This window comes from Mustela nivalis (genome assembly GCF_964662115.1).
Source record: "Mustela nivalis genome assembly, chromosome: 4".
Classification (NCBI taxonomy): domain Eukaryota; kingdom Metazoa; phylum Chordata; class Mammalia; order Carnivora; family Mustelidae; genus Mustela; species Mustela nivalis.
In genome coordinates, this window is record NC_139023.1 from 122,447,182 (window position 1) to 122,468,975 (window position 21,794).

General features: G+C 41.5%; 2 protein-coding genes and 1 long non-coding RNA gene across 10 annotated transcripts in view; 1 reads left to right on the top strand and 2 right to left on the bottom strand.

Moving 5' to 3' along the window:
• Positions 1 to 4,227, bottom strand: part of LOC309862637 — an 18,968-nt gene extending 14,741 nt beyond the window's left edge. Inside the window, exon 1 of the long non-coding RNA XR_014310617.1 lies at positions 4,144 to 4,227. This is a non-coding gene — a long non-coding RNA (uncharacterized lncRNA). The remainder of the gene's footprint in view (positions 1 to 4,143) is intronic.
• TLR2 (toll like receptor 2) lies at positions 3,558 to 15,215 on the top strand. 5 transcript variants are annotated; one of them, XM_082726729.1, is made up of 3 exons: positions 4,932 to 4,946; positions 5,024 to 5,065; positions 12,652 to 15,215. In XM_082726729.1, exon 3 carries the CDS (start codon positions 12,668 to 12,670, stop codon positions 15,023 to 15,025), a length of 2,358 nt encoding a protein of 785 aa, XP_082582855.1. In that variant the 5' UTR covers positions 4,932 to 4,946; positions 5,024 to 5,065; positions 12,652 to 12,667; the 3' UTR covers positions 15,026 to 15,215. The 5 variants fall into 5 exon arrangements, with proteins under 5 accessions (XP_082582853.1, XP_082582854.1, XP_082582856.1 ...); XM_082726727.1 differs by lacking the exons at positions 4,932 to 4,946; positions 5,024 to 5,065 and adding an exon at positions 3,558 to 4,478; XM_082726728.1 differs by lacking the exons at positions 4,932 to 4,946; positions 5,024 to 5,065 and adding an exon at positions 4,481 to 4,910.
• A 3,352-nt stretch (positions 15,216 to 18,567) lies between these two features.
• Positions 18,568 to 21,794, bottom strand: part of RNF175 (ring finger protein 175) — a 44,462-nt gene continuing 41,235 nt past the window's right edge. For 2 of the 4 annotated variants that reach the window (XM_082726732.1, XM_082726735.1), the window contains one exon: positions 18,568 to 20,779. In XM_082726732.1, the coding sequence (XP_082582858.1) occupies positions 20,659 to 20,779 (121 nt within the window). In that variant the 3' untranslated portion in view covers positions 18,568 to 20,658. The remainder of the gene's footprint in view (positions 20,780 to 21,794) is intronic. The other 2 variants (XM_082726736.1, XM_082726734.1) reach the window with 2 other exon arrangements.

Below are 21,794 nucleotides of genomic sequence, written 5' to 3' on the forward strand. Positions count from 1 at the left end.
CTCCATACTGTTTTCTACAGTGGCTTCACCAACTTACCATGCCAGTGACAACACATGAGGGCTCCCTTTTCTCCACGTCCTCGCCAACATTTGTTATTTCTTGTCTTTTTTGTAAGTCATTCTGACAGGTGTGAGGTGATGTCTCATTGTAGTTCTGAACCACAGTTACATAGCTCATATCCCTGGGATTGTGTCATATCATGACTTCACTTTTTCTAGCCACATAGAGGTCACTCCCTCCACCCAGCCCGCCACACAACAGAGTCAGATTGAGCAATTATTTGATTTCAATATATTTTCCAAGGAGTTCCAAAGAAGTTGGAACTTGATTAAAAAAAAAAATCCTGCCTTCTTTTCATACCCTTCCTGCCTAACGAGACCATACAACCCTTACAGATAGCCAAGTCATACCACTTGTTCACCCATGGTTTTCTTTAAGTTTGGAAGTCAAGCACTGTATTTCTTCATCTCCATCTTTAAAAGAGGTCTGCTATTGTGTGGCATGGTTAGGAAGTCAGGGCAGACTTCTCTCCCTTGAAGTCCCATTGCGTGTCTTCAACAACGGCCACTTCAGGTGTTTCTACTCCATTTCTTCAGACCTAACTGATGTCCTGAAAATGCAAGTGAATTCACCACTTGATAACTAGTAGTTGATAAGTGCCTACTTTGTTGTAGGGACAGGAGATACTTCACAGCAAAGGGAGAAAAACATCCACACCCTCATGAAATGTACATCCAGCTACATTCAGTGCACGTGTGCAAATTTGGAGTCTCCTTTTCTGTCACTTAATGGAGTTCTTGTAATAGATGAAAGTCATTGGCCTTGTCTTTGATAGTCTTGCGTGTTTGGTTCTATCCTATAACAACTGACCTCGTGTATTATCCTCATGGTTTGGTCCTTTGTTTCTGGGACAGTCCACCAAACAACTTGGAGGGAAAGTCTCTTTCTCTCTTTCTTCTTCCATTTCCCAAATAGTTCCTGAAATATTTATAAATTCTCTACATTAAAGAAACAGCAAGACTTTTGTGGACTTTCTGTTCTGAGTTAACTTAACATTGATGTTTCTAATCCTAAGATACATACAAAGAAGCCTGAAATCAGCGTAGATCAGCCATTTGGGCCAACATATGAAATAGTCAGTTTTATTTGGAGAGGATTTTGTTAATCGATCTTCCCTCCCTCTCTCTTTCCCATCCCTTCTTCCCCCCAGAAGGGACACTGAAATTATTTTCCCAAGAATATCTTATTTTCTGGAATCATTACAGTATGATGAGTTTAGTCTCTGAATAGACTTCATGGAAGTTGGGTGATGAATTGCCCTGAATAGGCATGGAGGGATATTAGGAAGATGGCAAGCTGAAAATGAGCATTAGATAAGGGATAAAACTATTGGCATACAATATTAAAAGATTTTATGATATTATATTTCTAGGTCATTTGGAATTTCTGAGTTATTTAAGAAATTTAATTTTCTTTCCATCAATAAATATCTTAGAGCTCTTTTGGTTATGAGAGAAATCAATGTCAACTTATTAAGGAAAAGGGAGATATTTTATAAGTGAGTATATTTATTTTATGACTTCCTAGAGAAATTAGGTGTTTTCTCCTTCCTTCTCTCAAAGGGCTAGCAAAAAGCCAGCCCCTCTTTTTTGGAGGCCATTGAGAAGGCCATCCCCCAACAGGAAGTATCTGAGTTGAAGAATAATTCTAGTTTTTAAAATGGAAATATTCATATAGTGAAATATTCTCAGTTTTCAAAACTTTGTTCTGTGTTGAATTAGAATTTTACTCTTATTTTGCACAAGAAGTATTAAGAACATTCCTCAAAAATTACAGATGTTAGTGAAATCTTTTCAGAATAGAAAAATTTTGAAGAATGGGCATTTGTGTTTACAAGGGTATATAAAATAGTGCAGGGATTGTACTAGATTTTCATTAAGTGATTTTTGACAAATGTATTACTTATTATTTTATTTAATTATTACAAGGAACTTTGTATGAGAAAGATGCAGACTCTGAATTTTGATAGCTTCATTTTAGAATTACAGTCAGATGCTCAAAAGTATAAATATCTTCCACAAGTTAACCTTTCCCAAACACCTTTCCGTATTCTGTGCTCATTTTCTTTTCTTTTTTTTTTTAAGAGTTTATTTTTTTATTTGTCAGAGAGAGAGAGCACAAGCAGGGGGAACAGCAAGCAGAGGGAGAAGCAGGCTCCCTGCTCAGCGGGGAGCCTGATGAGGCAGGTCTCAGTCCCAGGACCCTGAGATCATGACCTGAGCTGAAAGCAGACACTTAACCGACTGAGCCTCCCAGGTGTCCAGCTTGTTTTCTAACTTTAAAAAATAGGTTTTGGGAGCACTTGGGTGGCTCAGTGGGTTAAAGCCTCTGCCTTCGGCTCAGCTCATGATCCCAGAGTCCTGGGATCGAGCCCCACATTGGGCTCTCTGCTCAGCAGGGAGCCTGCTTCCTCCTCTCTCTCTCTCTCTCTGCCTACTTGTGATCTTAATAAATAAATAAAATAAATAAATAATTTTTTTAAAAAATGGGTTTTGTAATGAGTTGTAGGAGGTCTTATGCCAAACAAAATGCAGACTGACTGACAAGTTTTGCAATCTAATCTAGATTTGTCTCCATGTGATTTGAGATAAATTCTCCAATCACTTGAGCTGGAGGGGTAATGATATCAGAAATATTTATTTCATGTATTATTATGAGATTCAGATGAAAAGATATATTTAAAAGGGCCTTGAAAACATTTATGAGTCTTTATTATACATAGATGACACTGGTAGTAACTTGTGGGTAAATAAATGATTTCTACCTGACAGCCAGAATATTCTAATTGGCTTTGGGATTACAAAGCAATAACATCAATCTAGACAGGTCAACTAAAGACATATAGAGTTTATTAGATTCGGGGAAAGGTACTGGAAAGAATTTTTCTTAGGTACGCAACTGAGAACTCATGAGGAAGAGAGGTGGGGATTTTGTAATAAGAAGAAAACCTTTTCAGGGAACCGCAGAGCCTGGATCATTAGGGAGAGAGAGAAATGTCTGCATAGTCGGTAACCTGTATAGAAAATTAGACTCCACCCTCTCAAGATCACATTCACGCCTTTTAAATTTGCCTAATACCAGAAACTTTAATGAGGATTAGGAATGTGAAATAGGGCAAGAGAAGAAACCCTGGATTTATGGTAAAATTTTCATTTCAAACCTCAGTTGTGTCACAATTTACATGGCATTTCCTCCTTTTTATTAAAAAGAGAAACAAGAATGCTTTCTCAGCCTTAATCTGTTAAGATCAAATGTAATTATGAATATAAACTGTACTGTATGGATATTATTAAGGCAGTTTAGTTTTTTTTTTTTTTAAAGATTTTATTCATTTACTTGACAGAGAGACACAGCAAGAGAGGGAACACAAGCAGGGGGAATGGGAGATGGAGGGCTTCCCGCTGAGCAGGGAGCCCCATGCCAGGACTCTGGCATCATGACCCCAGCCGAAGTGGGGGGGACATTTAATGACTGAGCCACCCAGGCTCCCCAAGGCAGTTTAAGTTTTAAAAGGTAGTTTGTTTCCCTTATAAACATTCTTCACTAGAATGAAACTAGTTTTCTGGCAATGAAAAAGTCTATCTTAGGCTGTTTTTGGAATTACTTTGAGATGGAAGTTCCAGGGATGGAACAGAGCAAGGTTAGGATTTGGATTCAAAATCCTCGAGATTAAGTGGGACACCCCCATCTTTCATGGTCAGAATAGGTGCTCCAGTCAGTGAACCACCGGGGACAGCCTCAGGATTGAAAAAAAAAAAAAAAGTCCTTTTTTGCTCCTCAGGCGAAATTTTGCTCTGTTGGTCTGGATAGTGACTGGTAAGCTATTTTAATATCGGACAGCATAGACAGGCGGATGGGCGCGGACCCTGGAGATACCGCGAGCAGGTGAGACGTGTTGGAGCCCGGCGCGGGGAGAAGCATGAACCTGAGCTCCCAAGGATGGAGAGGAAGGGAGAAGGGGAATTTAAAGACTGCGTGTCCGGGTACGGGAGGCTTTGAATGCCAAAGCTTCAAGAAAATACTGGTTGGGTAACTAGCCACCGATTGTGAAATCTTCCTCCGTGCTCCGGGAATTCACTCACCGGGGCCGCTGGCAGTCTCGGTTCTCTTTTCTCCGCCTCTGACCTCCAACAGCCCCAGCGCCCTCCTGGCACCCTGGCGGCCCCGGGTTTCCCCCCCGCCTCTGTCAAAGTCATTTGAGTAGCCCGGGACCTAGGCGGCGGCTGCGGCGGCGCGGACCCTCTGGCCTCGCCTCCCCCGCGCGGCGGCGCGCGTAGCGGACGGGCGTCCCCGCACCCCGCCAGGAGGGACCGCAGGCCCGCGCACTTTTACTTTCGCTGCCCTCCTCGAACGGGGCGCGTCGCGTCGTCCCGCAGCAGAGTAGGCGCGGCCCGACAGCGGCTCGGTCAGCTCCCAGGTACGTCGGGCCTTTCCCGTCACCGCCCTTCAAAGCTGCCCCCGCAGCAGTCCGCAGGGGTGCGCTGGGCGCCGACGCGGTCGCGGGGGATCCCCGCTAAGCCATCGTCTGAGCGCGGAGCCGGAGGCTGGCGGGCGGGCGGGCGGGCGGGCGGGCGGGGGTGGGGGAAGAGCCCCCGGACACCAGGACCCGACGCTCTCGCGGCCCGGGTCTGCGCGCCTCGCTTCTCCCCGGACGGGGGCGACGACGGTCTGGTAGAGCTTTCAGGTGGCGCGAGCGTCCCTCTGGGGGTGTGTCTGCGCTCCCCGGTTACTGCAGGGACCGAACCCCGCAAGTGGGAAACCCATCGCCGCGAGAAGTGGGGAAGGGTCAGTACTGCAGATCCGCGCGGGACTCTCGCACCCTAACCCCGAGCCCGGCCTCTGCGCTGGGGTGAGCTTCACTGCCCCTGCGTGTGCCTCCGTCCTTAAAATAAACCTGGTGATTCACAGACCTGTACCCCTGGGGATAAAAATATATGTTTATAAAAAATAAAAAATTAAAAAAAAATATCTGATGAGAAAGTAACTTAGAGCTTTTAAGCTTGGGTGAGTTCTTGAAATAAGAATGCCAGGAAGTTCCCCCTTCTAACTTTAACTTCTGTAAATGAGAACTTGTGTTTAGAACTTAGATACAAGCCAGGATAGAGTTTTTTACTGCTTTCTGGGGGACGGGAGTTGATGGGCTGATTAGGTGTAAACAGCTCAGCCGGCTGAGATGATGCTACTCTTACTGAAGGTCTTGTCTGCACTTGTCATTAACTCAGATCTTTACCCAAAAGCAACTGGTGGATAGGGTGGCCTCACTTGAAAGCAGAGATCAAAAAAGGAAATGGCAAACATCCTATTTGAAAATGGCTTATTCACCGGTATTTTAAGTTTCTTCCTGTTCTAAGCAAAGAACATTTGCATCTTTAAACTTTTATAATGCACTCATTTTATGAAAATTGCCAGAAGTTTACAGCATGTTTTGTAAGTTTCTAAGGTATCAGTTAAATTTTTTTGGATTGTTTTCGTTAAGAATTTGGCTTCGTTGATTAAATACCTTATTTTGATTTTCCTGATTGAGCATGATTTATGGTTAAAGGGCATTGTGGGGGTGACCTTCTTATCAAGATCTCCTAACAAATATAAGTTGTGTTTACTCCTTATTAATAAGAAGCTTGCTTTTCCAGATGCCTGGGTGGCCCAGTGGGTTGAGGCCTTTGCCTTTGGCTGGGGTCATGATTCCAGGGTCCTGGGATTGAGCCCCACATAGGGCTCTCTGCTCAGCAGGGAGCCTGCTTCCCTCTCTCTCTCTCTGCCTGCCTCTCTGCCTGCTTGTGATCTCTTTCTGTCAAATAAATAAATAAAATCTTAAAAAAAAAAAAAAAGAAACTTGCTTTTCAAAATTATGTTTTCCCCCAGAATAGCATTTAAAATTTATATTATTTTTTCTTGTACCAAAAAGCCAAGCCTGAGTTTTGAACGCTGTCTTCTTTATCAATTACTAAATTTTAAAAAATGCAATCGTTACTTCTTGCTGCTTACTCTTACAAAATTTATTTATTTATTATTTATTATTATTATTATTTATTTTTTAAATTGTGGAAGAACATATGTCTCGGGGTACTTCTTTCAAAGATGGACTATGGATAAAAACTATTTTTTTTTTGCTTTTGAATGTCTGAAAATGTCTATCTCACCTTTGCTCTTGAATGATAATTTAAATGGGTCTCGACGTCTAGATTGGCAGGTGTGTCTTCCCTGCCCTTTGAGGATTTCATTACATTGTTTTCAGGCTAGATCAGGAATTTTTATTCTTTTTTGCTGAGGATTCAATATGTATTTATAATTTGGCAGCTTATTTTTTTTCCAGTTTGAAAAAAAATGTTTAGCTATTCTGTCTTTTAATATTTGGATCCACAGCAGCGTACATGGCAGGCTTGGATTTCTTACAGAAGACTTCTAGTAGGCTGGGTTTCAGCTAGGACCAGAGGGCAGAGACTTTTTAGATCCCTGTTCAGATAAAGGGTAGCCTTTTCCCTGCCTGTGGCTTTATGGAGAGTACACTTTCAGTTCCCAACGGTGCATTGGGCTCTCCATTCCTTCTCCACTCCGGCTTCGGCTTTGTGTAACCATTACAGCAGTAGCCTTGATGTGGGTTATCTGGTCATGGTTCGCTAGAGACCATGGGGCTTCAGGTTCCTCTCAGTTCTGGATCCGCAGATGTGCACAGCCTAAGTTGCCGGTCCTGCCAGGCTTACCTGTCAGACTGGTATCTTTCCCTGGGTCTTGGGCCAGGAACGCTTCGCCACTCTGTCAATATTATGAATTCTTTAAGCAGATGATTTTATACTTTGTACAGACCCACAACCCTCATTAGATAGGCTCCCACTCTTGCTCATTGTAGCCACTGCTTTTCCCTTTCTCAATGTCTTACTCCGTGGAGCTCTCAGCCCCATGCTGTAATGTTGAGGGGAAATGGGAGGAGAGAGATGTGACTGTCATCTTCAGTGCCAGGTTGTAAGTGGTCCTGTTGGCATCACTGGTAATTGTTATTTGTTGAAAAGTCACCATGCCATAAGTACCACATAATATTTGTATGAAACGCCCAAGATCCCTGCTGTTACAAATTTTATAGTTGAAAGACAGAAGGCTAGGAAACATTTTAAAAATAGATGTATTTGACCTTTTTTTTTTTTTTAAAGATTTTATTTATTTATTTGACAGAGAGAGATCACAAGCAGGCAGAGAGGCAGGCAGAGAGAGAGAGGAGGAGGAAGCAGGCTCCCTGCTGAGCAGAGAGCCCGATGCGGGACTCAATCCCAGGACCCTGAGATCATGACCTGAGCCGAAGGCAGCGGCTTAACCCACTGAGCCACCCAGGCGCCCGAAGTATTTGACCTTTAAGACTCAGCTGAAAACTAGTATAAATTTCTTAAAATTGGTGCTATTTATTATAAAATGGAATTGATCAAGTGAATTTTGGTTGTCCAGTACAGTTCATACTAAGATGATTTTTTTTTCAATAACTGATTCAGCAGAAAGACAATGGGATAACTATAGTACCAAATCATCTTACCCCTGTCAGTTTTAGGAGTAGGGACAATACTGGATCTATAGTCTTTATGGGTTAGTTTCTGTTGCCTGCTTTTCTGCTCTTCTCTACTCATTATCTTTACTTCCTATAGTACCTGGTTGTCTTTTATGGTGTACTGGACATACACTTTGAAAAACTGTTTGTAGGAAGAAATTTGAGGCCCAGATAATATTAGTCTCTTCTAGAGAAAATTTCCCTTAACTTCTGCAGGTAGCTGTGAGCACTAGCATTCCAGAAATCCTCTTCATCCATTTTCAGAGACAGAGACTGTCTGAACCACCCGGATAGATCAGAGCTGTGCTATGGTCTACCTAAGGGCATAGTTTCTCCTGGTTTAGCTTTACCTTTCCATGATTGCCCCAGACCTTAACCTTAAATGTTCCATCCCTTAAGGCTGTCAGAGTGTCGCGCAGCCTATCAGATGAGGCTTATTATATTCAAGGTGATAAAGGATGAGGTTGAAAATTTTGGCAGAGAACTGGAAACTGTAAAAAATGACATAGCGGATGGGGAAAAGAACCAAAGAGAAGTTAAATAGATGAAGATGGCAATAACTACAAAATTTAAAAGCCATGGATGGATCCACCAATAGATTAAACACAGCTGGAGAGAGAATAAATTAGAAAGTACATCAGAAGAGAGTATCGAGACTGAAACTTGAAGAGACAAAATATGGAAAGAACAGAAGAGAAGGGGCCTGGAAAATAGAGCTAAGCTAGTGCTTAGATGAAAACGTCTGACCATAAATGAATATATTAGAAATGAAGAATGGCTGAAGATTAGTGAGCAAGCATGTACCTTAAGAGATTAGAATAAGAACAGTAAAATAAATCCAGAGGAAGCAGAAGGAAGGAAATAGTAATATAAGAATAGAAATTAGTGAAATAGAAAAGAAATAGAGGATCTATGAAATGAGAAGCTGGCTTTTGAAATGCTAGTAAAAAATGATAAACTGCTGACCACCAAGACAATAAAAGAAAACAGGCACAAAGAACTCCATCTAAGGGATAAGACAGGACATTAAAATAGTCAGAGGATGTTCTGAGTAACTGTGTCAATAAATTTGAAAATTTAAAAGAAAATGATAGATCCCTTGAAAAACACAATTTACCAAAAGCTGACAGATAAGAAAAAGAACATCTGAATAGTTCCATAGCTGTTAAATATATGTAATGTATTTTACAAAAACAAGATAAATGTACAGATAATAACAACAAAAACTGCAGGCTCAAAAGGCAGCATAGGTGAATTCTACTCAAGGAAAGGAAGGGAAATGTATACGGCAATTTTACTCTGAATATAGATGGAAAATTTTAGAGAAAATATTAGTGAATAAAAATATCCAGTAAAATATAAAAAGTATAATATATCCAGACTAACTTGAGTTTATTCTAAAAAGACAACATTGTCTCAGCACTAAATAAATCAAAGTAAATCACCAGTATTCTTAGAGTGAAGGTGGAAATCCATGTAATCATCTCAATGGGTACAGGAAGATAAAAAAGTATTTGATAAAATTCAACATTCAGTAATCAAGAAAACAAAATAAAGGTATTCAGATTGGAAGAAAGAAAAAAGAACCCATTACATCTGGGTGATATGATTGTGTACATGGAAAATAAAAATAATCTACAAACTGTGGAATTACTAAATCAGTTTAGCAAGGTTGCTTAAGTGCATGGTAAACACATAAAATTTAATTGAATATATATATATGTGCGTGTGTATTTCCAAATAGTGTTATATTATATATATATATATATAGTGCTACCAGTACAAGGCTAAGACAAATAGATCAGAATTGAGAGCAGTGAGACACACTCACTCCTATGAGGACATGTGGCTATTGGCAAGGGTAAATATTGATTGTTTCCCCAAAATGATCTTTTTAAAAATGATGCTGGGTCAATTGAATATCCATATCGGAAATAAAACCAATCCAGTCCACTATTTCAAATATTAATCCCTAGGAATAAAAGGCAAAGCAATAAAGGTTTTGGAGAATAATAAAGAGGGGCACCTGGGTGGCTCAGTCAGTTGGGCATTTGCCTTTGGCTGGGGTCATGATCCCAGGGTCCTGGGATTGACTCCTTAGTCAGGCTCCCGACTCAGCAGGGAATCTGCTTCTCCCTTTGCCCCTCTCCTGCCAGCCCTCCTTGCCCTTTCTCTCAAATAAAGAAAAAATAATAAAGAGAATATCTTCATGATACCATAACAAAGGCTTTTTAAATAGGCCACAAAAATAACTACTAAGAAACAAAATAGAAAACACAAGAACGTCTGTTCATCGAAAGACAATCCAGTAGAAAGTGACACGGAAAGGGGTAGAGTGGGAGAAGATGGAGTCATACCTTGTTTTGTTGCCGGGGGGTGAGTTCTGGATTTTTTTTACAGATTTAAGTTATGTAACAACCCTGTATCGAACAAGTCTGTTGCTGTCATGTTTCCAACACACTTGCTCACTTTGGGTGTCTGTGTCACCTTTCAGTAATTCTGGCAATATTTCAAACTTTTCCACGCTTATTATATTCATTATGATGACCCATGATCAATGATGATGACTCACTGATGGTTAGCCTCCGTTAGCAAGAAATTGTTTTTATTTTTGTTTTATTTTTATTTTTTTAAGATTTTATTTATTTATTTGACAGAGAGAGACACAGTGAGAGAGAGAGAGAGAGAGCACAAGCAGGGGGAGTAGGAGAGGAAGTAGACTTCTGGCTGAGCAGGGAGCCCAACATGGGGCATGTCGACATGGGATCCCAGGACCCTGGGATCATGACCTGAGCTGAAGGCAGACACTTAACTGCCCAAGCCACCCAGGTGCCCCAATAAATCATTTTTAAATGAAGGTATGTACTATTTTTTTAAAGACATTGCACATTTAACAGACTACTGTGTAGTGTAAACTTAGCTTGTGAGTGCACTGGGAATCAAAATTCATTTGACTCCGTGTATTGGGATAGTTGATTTATTATTGTGGAACTGGAGCCGCAATATCTCTAAGGAATGCCTGTATCTGTAACACACGCATCTTCTATTCTGAGAGTATATATCTTTATATATGTGTATAAATTATTAAATTAAGTATTAAGTATATATAATTTAATATTTATTATAATTATTAAAATAATGACAATCCAGTAGAAAACAGTAGGTCAAACACTGAAACCGTGCACATTGCAGATGAAGATGTTCAGACTCATTAGTAGTCCAGGAAATAGATTCAGATTACAATGAGATGACACTACCTCCTACCAGAATTGCTGAAATGAAAAAGATTGGCTGTGCACAGTGGTGGCAAGATCTAGAGCAGCTGGGCTCTCATACAGTGCTAATGGGAATGCCAACTGTGGCTTATCCATACTATGAAACACTGCCACCCATTGGGAAAGAATCAGAAATGTCAGGGGCACCTGGGTGGCTCAGTTGGTTAAGCATCTGCCTTCGGCTCAGAGCATGGTCCCTGGGTCCTGGGATCGAGCCCCACATCAGGCTCCTTTCTCAGCGGGGAGTCTGCTTCTCTCTCCCTCTGGCTGCTTCTCCTTCTCCTTGTGCGTGCGTGCTCGCGTGCGCACGCGCGCTCTCTCTCTCTCTCTCTGTCAAATAAATAAATAATTTTAAAAAGGAAAACCTATTTAAAAAAAAAAAAAGAATAGAAGTGCCTCTCTGTGTGGAAGTAGGAAGATGTCAAGCTACATTGTTAGGTGAGAAGTGAAAGTCCAAAATAACTCTGCATAGTGTGGCCCCATTTATCTAGAAGAGACAGGAGGCGATGCCAAGCAATTGCATTAGGGCGGCCATAAAAAATCTGGCAGCAACAGCTATTAATTTCCAAACCAATTTATGTATTAACATTATGTATGTTTTAACTCTCTCTGCCTATAAATTATATAGCCTGTGTTTTGATAATCTCTCATTCTGTGGAGGTGGGAAATTAGTTTTACCTATAAAAAGTGTCCTTAGGGTTAAATTTTTTAAAATGTCTTGTGCAGTTTATGTAGTGAGCAAATACGGACAGAGGAGTGCAGGCACAAGGAATGAGAGAGCTGAGTCAAGCCAAAGAGGGATACACGGCCCAGGAGGAGGACAGAAAGAGGGTGCTGGATTTATGGGTGTAGGGAATCTCCTGGTGGTGGAGAGTATGCGGACCACTTTACTTCCCCCACATTCATCCTAACAGCCCATCCAGACCGAGCACTGCTTCTGCACTTCTCTGCAGGAAGAGAACGTTCTGATGGTCTCATTGTCCATTAGCCCAGCAGCCACCTGGCTGTGGTTGGCATTCCCAGCATTCCTCCTCCCTGCCAGTAGTAAGAGCCAGACAAGCTTGAGGAGCACGGGACCTTTGTCTTATGGTGAAAACTTGCTACCACTGGAGCTGTGTTCAGTGAAGAGTTGTCCAGTGAGAGCTGTGGCTGGGCTCTGTGAGATCTCTAACTCATAGGGGACATCGAGGCAGGGAGGAGGCATGCTTAAATACAAGAAGGTTTGAAGTGCAGGAGTAGGTGATTGTAAATCCATATGGTTAGGCCTAGCTCATTTCTTTCTTTCTTTCTTAAACATTTATTTACTTACTTTAAAGAGTGAGAACGTGAGCATGAGCAGGGGGTGAGTGGGGGAGAGGGAGAGCAGCTCAGCAGGGAGTCTGATGCAGGGCTTGATGTCAAGACCCTGAGATCATGACCTGAGCTGAAGCCAAGAGTTGGACACTTAACTGAGCCACCCAAGCCTAACTCATTTCTTCACCTGCTGGCTTATTCGTTCCTCCATTCATTCATTTACTCATTCTTTTGGCTCATGCTTAGTGAGTCGTGCTCTGTACTCCAGATGGTATTGGGCTTTTAGGTCATGGCATAGGGGCAGAAATCTTGGTCGGTATTGCTGGATGTGTCAGGGAACTCATTTGTCATCCTCATTCATACATTCCATTTGCCTCTGTTTTCCTGGTGGAGTGTGTGTGTGTGTTATGTCTTACAAAACATTTCTCAGGAACAGGAGTCGTGATAAACTGTCAAACACAACTGCTCATTTGAACCTCTTTTATTTGTAGGTTGGACCCCTGGACGATGTCACGTGTTTTGTGGACAGTATGGGTGTTGGGGGCTGTAACCAAACTCTCCAAGGAAGAGGGCCCTGATCAGGCTTCTTCTCCATCCTGTGACCCCATGGGTGTCTGTGATGGCCGCTTCAGATCTTTAAAGTCCATCCCGTCAGGGCTCACGGCTGCTGTGAGAAGCCTTGACCTCTCCAACAATGAGATTACCTACATCCGCAACAGGGACCTGCGGGGCTGCGTGAACCTCAAGGCTCTGAAGCTGGTGTCTAATGGAATTAATGCCATAGAGAAAGATTCTTTTATTTCCCTGCGGAGTCTTGAACATTTGGACTTATCCTATAATCTCTTATCAAACTTATCATCCTCCTGGTTCAGGCCCCTTTCTTCCCTAAAGTTCTTAAATTTACTGGGAAATCTTTACAAATCGCTTGGGGAAACGCCTCTTTTTTCTCAACTTACAAATTTGCAAATTCTGAAAGTAGGGAGTATTGACAGATTCACCGAACTTCAGGAAAAGGATTTTGCTGGGCTCACTTTTCTTGAGGAACTCGAGATTGATGCTTCAAATCTCCAGAGGTATGAGCCAGAGAGTTTGAAATCCATTCAGAACATCACCCACTTGGTTCTTCGTATGAAGCAGCCTGTTTACTTGCTGGAGATTTTTGTAGATCTTTCAAGGTCCTTGAAACATTTAGAACTGAGAGATACTCACTTGAACACTTTCCAGTTTTCGAAAGCATCCATCAGGGAAACAAATACATTGATTAAAAAGTGGACGTTTAGAAACGTGAAAGTCACTGATGGAAGTTTTAGCGAACTTGTGAAACTGCTGAATTGTGTCTCTGGAGTGTTAGAAGTCGAGTTTGAGGGCTGTACCCTCGATGGGCTTGGTGATTTTGACATATCCGATATGGACAAAATTAAAAATATAGGTGGGATAGAGACCTTAATAGTACGGAGGTTGGCTATTCCATATTTTTACTCATTTTATGATATGAGGAGTATCTATTCACTTACAGCAAACGTGAAAAGGGTCACAGTAGAAAGCAGTAAGGTTTTTCTGGTTCCTTGCTTACTTTCACAACATTTAAAGTCACTAGAATATTTGGATCTCAGTGACAATTTAATGGTTGAGGAATCCTTGGGAAACTCAGCCTGTGAGCAGGCCTGGCCCCTCCTGCAAACCCTAATTTTAAGGCAAAATCGTTTGAAATCATTAGAAAAAACCGGAGAAACTTTGCTTACTCTGAAAAACCTGACTAAGCTTGACATTAGTAAGAATAATTATGTTTCTATGCCTGAAACTTGTCAGTGGCCAGACAAGTTGAAATACTTGAACTTATCCAACACGAGAATATACAGTGTCACCCGTTGCATCCCCTGGATGCTGGAAATTTTAGATATTAGCAATAACAACCTCGATTCCTTTTCACTGATTTTGCCACAACTCAAAGAACTTTATATTTCCAGAAATAAGTTGAAGACCCTACCAGATGCCTCCTTCTTACCCATGTTACACGTCTTGAGAATCAGCAGAAATACAATAAGTACTTTCACTAAGGAGCAACTTGATTCTTTTAGCACATTGGAGGCTTTGGAAGCTGGCAGTAACAATTTCCTTTGCTCCTGTGAATTCTTGTCTTTCACTCGGGAGCAGCAGTCGCTGGCCCAGATCCTGACTGACTGGCCAGACAACTACCTGTGTGACTCTCCATTCTCTGTGCGCGGCCAGCGGGTTAAGGACACACGGCTCCCGGCCTCTGAATGCCACCAGGTGGCTCTGGTGTCTGCCGTGTGCTCAGTCCTCTTCCTGCTGATACTGCTCACGGGGGTCCTGTGCCACCACTTCCATGGGCTGTGGTACCTGAAAATGATGTGGGCCTGGCTCCAGGCCAAGAGGAAGCCCAGGAAAGCGCCCCCCAGGGACGTGTGCTATGATGCCTTCGTGTCCTACAGTGAGCACGATTCCTACTGGGTGGAGAACATGATGGTCCAGGAGTTGGAGCACTTCAACCCTCCCTTCAGGCTGTGCCTTCACAAGCGGGACTTTATCCCCGGCAAATGGATCATTGACAATATCATTGACTCCATCGAGAAGAGCCACAAGACCATCTTTGTGCTCTCAGAGAACTTTGTGAAGAGCGAGTGGTGTAAGTATGAGCTGGACTTCTCCCACTTTCGACTTTTTGATGAGAACAACGATGCTGCCATTCTGATTCTTCTGGAGCCCATTGAGAAGAAGGCCATCCCCCAGCGTTTCTGTAAGCTGCGGAAGATAATGAACACTAAGACCTACTTGGAGTGGCCCACAGATGAAACTCAGCAGGAAGGGTTTTGGTTAAATTTGAGAACAGCACTAAAGTCCTAGATTCCTTCATTAAAGGCCAGTCTGGGTCTGCTGGTGGTCTTTGTATATCACTAGTGGTAGCTTATTCTGACACGGTTGTATGGAAACTGTTTGCATACTTGCTTATTAAAACCAGTAAAACTGTTGATATTTTGTTTTTGTTTTATAAAAACTACCAGAGTAAAAATAAAAGGTTCTTGGTTTTTCTTTATCCTGTGAGATAATCATGATCTAGTCCATTACTGACATCAAGATTATCTGTAGCTTAGTTCCTTAGGAAATAGCACAAACGAACAGATCTCATAGGAATATGTTGGTCAGTTTTCTACAGAGATACTCATTTGTGTCTGCAGATGGCATTCTCTGCCCCACTTGACTGTCTCCTTTGTTTGACTACTCTTGAGAACAACAGGGCAAAATGTTGGGGAACTCAGCCAAACTTGTCGCTATTCCTAGAAAAAAAGTGCCCTGAAAATTTTTCAGGATGCAGAATACCTACATGGTGATGTCACGTGACCTGGGTCTGCCTTTCTGGGTGTTGGATGGGTTTCTTCAGTCACAGTTACTTGAGAGAGACCCTAGAACACCATATACAGTAAATTGTATCTTTCCATGGAAATGACACTGGTGAAGAAGAGCTGACCCTTGAATAATGCAGGAGGGGCAGTGATATATCCTCTCCCCACTGTGCACTTGGAAATCTGTGCATGTGACTTTGACTTCTCAAAACCTAAGTACTAGTAGTTTATGGTAGACCGGTAGCCCTGCTGATAAACAGCCAATTGACACACATTTTGTATGTTATATGTATTATATATGGTATTCTTACAAAAAAGTCAGCTAGAGAAAAGAAAATGTTAAGAAAATCAGTAATCTGTGCATAAACGGACCCACATTGGTCAAACCACTGCTGTTCAAGGGGCAAGTGTGAATAAAATACTCTATTTAGAGGACTTCAAAGGAAGCTCCCATATCCCTGACTCTGATCTTCCTTCAACCTTTTAGCTCAGTGTGAAGTTCTAATGAGTTCCGAGTTACCCAATCTTCTAATCCATTTCCTCTGGAGCATCTTGCTTTTTTTTTTTTTTTTCTTGTGAAAAAGCCTTATTTCTGACTCTAAAAAAGTCTCTTTCTTCTCCCTCTGAACATGTGAGCTAAATAGATTTTTAAATTTATTTTAAAATCTCTATACCTAGAGATTTCTCATAATGACTCCAAAATGGTTGATACACAACAATTTAAAGACAGACACTACTTCTGCATGTTAATTTTTAAAAAGATTTTATTTTTAGTTTTGCAAGAGAGAGGGAGCATGAGCGAGCATGAGCAGGGGGGAGGGGCAGCAGGAGAAGCAGACTCCCCACTGAGCAGGGAGCCGGATGGGCTCAATCCCAGGACCCTGAGATCATGATCTGAGCCAAAGGCAGACACTTAACCTTCTGAGCCACCCGGGCGCCCTCCATATGTTAATTTTTATAATCTAGAGTTAATACTACATTTAATGCAATTAATTAAGCTCAGAGCTATTCACTGATTCATTCCAAATTTCTTCCTAAACTGGGAGCCACTTGTGAAAGAAAGTGAACTTTGCCTGACCTGCTCAGTTCTTTCTTTCTTTCTTTTTTTTTTTTTTTAAGATTTTATTTATTTATTTGAGAGAGAGAGTGTGAGAGAGAACACAAGAGGGGAGAAGGTCAGAGGGTAAAGCAGACTCCCCACAGAGCTGGGAGCCCAGTGTGGGACTCAATCCTGGGACTCCGGGACCATGACCTGAGCCGAAGGCAGTAGCTCAACCAACTGAAACACCCAAGCACCCCGTGACCTGCTCAGTTCTTAGCCAGAACTGGGTTTGTGTGGTTGATTGGCTCTGGAGTCCAAAAAACCTGGGTCCATAAATGTGTATCCTTGGGCAAGTCACTTAAGTGACCCCAAATACTGTTCTGCCCTTAGGATAGGAACACTAATATGTACATCATGTAGGTCTGAATATACAGTAATTTAGGTAAAACACTGAGTGTGTGCCCCTTGATGACCATTCCCTCTGGAGGGGGGAGGAGGACAAGGGGACCAAGCCTCTGAGAAAGGGAACTATTCATGCTCACCAGGGGTGACAGTGGTGCCTATGTAGATTAGCTATTATTATTTTTTCTCAGAGAAGTGATTCGTCTTCTCATAGATTATAGTTTGTAAATGTGTATTTTTCTGTTACGGGTTCTCTCAGCGATCTAAGAGACCCTGTTTTTTTGCAGAAAAATACCGCAGAGAAATAAACTCATTAAGTACAAAGCAGTTTTAGTCCTGAGGAAACTCAGATAGTGTTTCTTCTCTCTCATACCAACTCCTGGGAAAGTGTTATGGAAGAGATAGTAGCCAGCCCAAGAAATACAATGGACAAGTTCAGGAAAAGGAGAGGTGTTACAAAAACCAAAGACAATAATGGATTTTTGCTTTATTTCTCTGTGCCCTACATTTAAGCACAATTTAATTATCACGAGAACCAGACAAATTTAACATAGATTTGGTCTGTAGATTTATTTCCAGTAATTTAAACAGCAAGAGAAAGCGCTCCATAGTTAGTTGGTAGATTGAAAGTAATGTTATAAAAATAACCTTTATTTTTCTCATTGCAGATGCTAAACTGGTTCACCATAGAAATTTTGGAAAAGAGATAAGAGCATATAAAGAAAGTAAGAATCCACTCTTATCCCTTTCCCTTGTGGTGAAGGGATACTAGTGGTTCTCCTAGTCACTGTGTAGTATATAGCTCTCCATAATTTTTTCAAAGTGTATAAACATACTGCTTCACAAAATTGGGATTAGATTTTAAATACCTAAACTATAAAGAAAATACCATCTCTCTCTTTTTTTTTTTTTTTTTGCAGGTGAAGTTGTTTAGTGATTATCCAACATTTCTGACTCTGGGGGTCATTCAGAATTCCACATAGATACATACTGGTCTACCTGCCCAGAGTTCTAAAAGATTCTAAAGTCTACACTCATGCAGCTGTCCATGAAAGATAAATGAGAGGGACACCTGGGTGACTCAGTCGGTTAATAATATAACTCTCAATTTTGGCTCAGGTGATGGTCTCAGGATCCTGAGATCGAGCTCCACATTGAGCTCCTCACTCAGTGCGAAGTCGGCTTGAGATTCTCTCTCTTCCTCTGTCTGTCTCCCCTGCTCTCTCCCTCTTAAAAAAAAAGTAAACTAGAAATACATCAGAGGTCAATTTAAGGGCTCATTCAAAAACTTAGTTAATCCAACAGTGAAGACTTTCTTTTGTCAGTAGACTATAAGCTCAGGAATCCTGTTTTATGTCCTTAATCCTTGAATAAGCCTGGTATATAGTATGTATTAAACTACTGAAATATTTGTGGAGTAGAGAAATAAACCAGAGTTAAATCCAGTAATCTGGCCGAACCCATCATAATACTGAGACGTGGCAGTTTCATAAAGGAAAATGACCAACAGGTAAAAATCTTAGCATGAGTTATCTCCATTATAGCTGTGATGGGACTTTGAAGAGCATTAAGTACATTTCCTATGTTTTTGACAATCGGTGTATTTCCTTTCTACTTCATAGAAATGTAATGTCTCTAGGTATGCAGAATAGATGCCTGATATTAGGTATACAGTGGTGGCCCTTTAAGAATTCACCAGCAAGGAAGGGGCACCTGGGTGGCTCAGTGGGTTAAGCCGCTGCCTTCGGCTCAGGTCATGACCTCAGGGTCCTGGATCAAGTCCCACATCAGGCTCTCTGCTCAGCAGGGAGCCTGCTTCCCTCTCTCTCTCTGCCTGCCTCTATGTCTACTGTGATCTCTCTCTGTCAAATAAATTTAAAAAATCTTAAAAAAAAAAAAAAAAGAATTCACCAGCAATTTAAAACAAATACTTTTGGGACGCCAACATATTGCTCGAGTTAATTCTTTTTGACTGTTCTTTCCTATTCCGTTAATTCTGTCCCCTCCTGCAGGATTAATTCATTCTTTAAACAAATATTTATTGAGTGCCTACTAGATGCCAGGCACTACTCCGAGTGCTGGAGATATAATAAGGAACTAGATCTATAAACTTCTCCGTCTTCACAGAGAGGAAGACACACAATAAAAAAATAAACAGATGTATCATAGTGATTTCGGGTACTGAGAAGCACTATGAAGAAAATAAAACCAGAACACAATGGAAGAGAGTGGTTTTCCTCCAGTTTAGTGCAGCCCTTGATGGGTCAGGTGCATTTGGAAGGCCCAGGAAACAGTGGACCCCTGGCCCATTGAACGGGCTGTGGTCCCTAATGCTAGACATTTCCGGAATAACACCCTCTATGCCAAAGGGTAAGAGAAGACCATATTGTTAAACTGTAGATTACGTAACAACTCTGTCTCCTTTGAAGACGTTAAACTCGTCAGAAGATATTAGCTATCACTAAAGACTGTATGTAAGAAGTACATTATCAGGGGCACGAGGGTGGCTCAGTGGGTTAAGCTTCTGCCTTCGGCTCAGGTCATGATCTCAGGGTCCTGAGATCGAGCCCCCCATTGGGCTCTCGGCTCAGCAGGGAGCCTGCTTCTCCCTCTCTCTCTCTGCCTTCTGCTCTGCCTACTTATGATCTCTCTCTGTCAAATAAATAAATAAAATCTTAAAAGATAATAAGCAAATTAGAGGTTGGCTGTCCAGGGTGGGTTGTAACAAATGTGTTGCATGGATTAGAAAATGATCATGGTGGGAAAGATGCAAAGTAGGCTGTATTTGTTTTTTTGTTTTGTTTTGTTTTTTGTATTTGTTTATGTTGTTGTTCATATTAAAATCAAACACATACAGAGACCAGACTTGAAATCTTGAAATTCACTGAGCAGACAAAACCAGTTTTTTTGTTTTTTTTTTTTTTTTTTTTTTTTTGTTCTGTTTTTACAATTTTACTTACTCATGAGAGAGAGCGAGCGAGCACAAGCCAGTGGGGAGAGGCAGAGGGAGAAGCAGACTCCCAGAGTGAGGAGTCCAACTCGGGGCTTGATCCTAGGATCCTGAGACCATGACTCAAAGGCAGATGCTTAACTGATGGAGCAACCTAGGCACCCCAGAACCAGTTTAGTCTTACAAGCAAAGCTTGATGTAGCTTATCTTGCAAGACAAGTGAGGCTAACTGACCTGGGTATTTCTTTGCTTAGGCCTCTGAAGATAATAAGCAAAACTTAAACTGTTTTCCTAAAATTGATATGAGGTCATCACTAACCACTTCCCTTTCATTTAAGAAAATTTCAGTATTTTAACCAATCTCTGTGAAGAATACACAGTCCCCGTCTCCGCACCCTGTAAGCTGTTGTCTCACATATACCTCTGAGCTTTGTTCTGTGTTTTGGTCTGAGTGCCCTGGTTTGCAAACGATCTTTTTGCTGTGTGCACAATAAACTTTTACTGATGACTACTTTATTGATTCATTGGTTTTACTTCTGTTTTCCTCTGAACTTTTGACATTCAGCTTCCCTTTTAAATTCTTGCCACAGAGATTGCCTTTTGGAGGGCGCTTTTATTCATTTCTCTAAACTCTTGGGCTCATCTCTGAAATTGAAAAAGCAGTATCAATAATAAAGAAAGGATCAAGGATTTAAGAATATTTCAATATGTCGCAAGCTGCTTCTGGAGTAGGTGTGCTGTACTATTCCAGTCCTAGGGAGTAATTAATGCCTTGAACTATTCCAATCACCACGGGTTGCCAGGCCACCAAATAACGAAGCCAATCAAGGATTTGTCCATAGAGAAAGTGTGTGCGCTCCCAGCTAAATCTCAGTTAAGGAGGTTGCTCTCTGGGCAGCCAGGTAGCAGAAATATTCATAAATCTCATTTGCAAATATAATAAGCAATGCAGCGAGTGGGTATTTCCTTTCTTGTTAATTCTATATGCCCACTGAAAAGCCCCTTCCGTGATTTTTACAGCATTTGGTCATCATTGTTATTTACATGACACTGAATTTCCAAAAGCAAATAAAAACGGCTTACAATAAAATCCCAGACTCTGAAACAAGAACTAAAGGCAAGGGTCACTACTAAAAAGAGAGCAGGAAAGGGAAATGACTACCCCGGAAAACCAAGGATCATGGAAACGTTTGTAAGTGAGCCAAGACAGCCTTGGGCTTTGCTGTAATTGGCTCATCAGAGGGAAAGCATTGCGTATTCCAAAGAAAAACATCACAGATCAGATAGACTTTTCCCAGATTCCTTTGATAGATTCTGCTGAGGGGATATAACTAATACATAATATCTCTGACAGCAATGTTGTGCCCATAAAGACAAATATTCCCCAAATAACTTTTTTTTTCTTTTTTTACTGAGTCTCAGTAAAAAGAGTACATGTATTATTCAAAAGCGTATGCTCTCAAGACAATATAGAGTAACCTGTTGTCCTTTGTTATTTACGTGATCATTTAAGGTGACATTTAGGATGATATTATCATCAATTTTATAACAAAGACACATATAGTTTTGTTTCATAAGGGATAAACCAAAAGCGGTTCTGGACGCGGTATCCCCCTATTAGAAGGGAACTTCAGGGAGAGTGCATGAGAAGGAGGGAGAAGCATCACAGACCGTCAGTGTGGTTGTGCTTGAATTGCACTGACTCCCTGAGAGAGCTCAGGCCTATAGATGGAGCTGGGGGCCCACGGACGTGCTCTCTGCTGCCCAGGCCCTAAGACACCCATGGTGTTGCTTCCTCTCCTGCCCTAATGGCAATTCTTTCCTTGGTCTGCCGTTCTCAGGGATGGGAGCATTGCTGCCAACAGCCATTGTTACATC

Bases quoted from the DNA above. Each gene is read 5' to 3' on its own strand.
- TLR2 (XM_082726727.1), top strand. From the start codon at position 12,668: ATGTCACGTGTTTTGTGGACAGTATGGGTGTTGGGGGCTGTAACCAAA.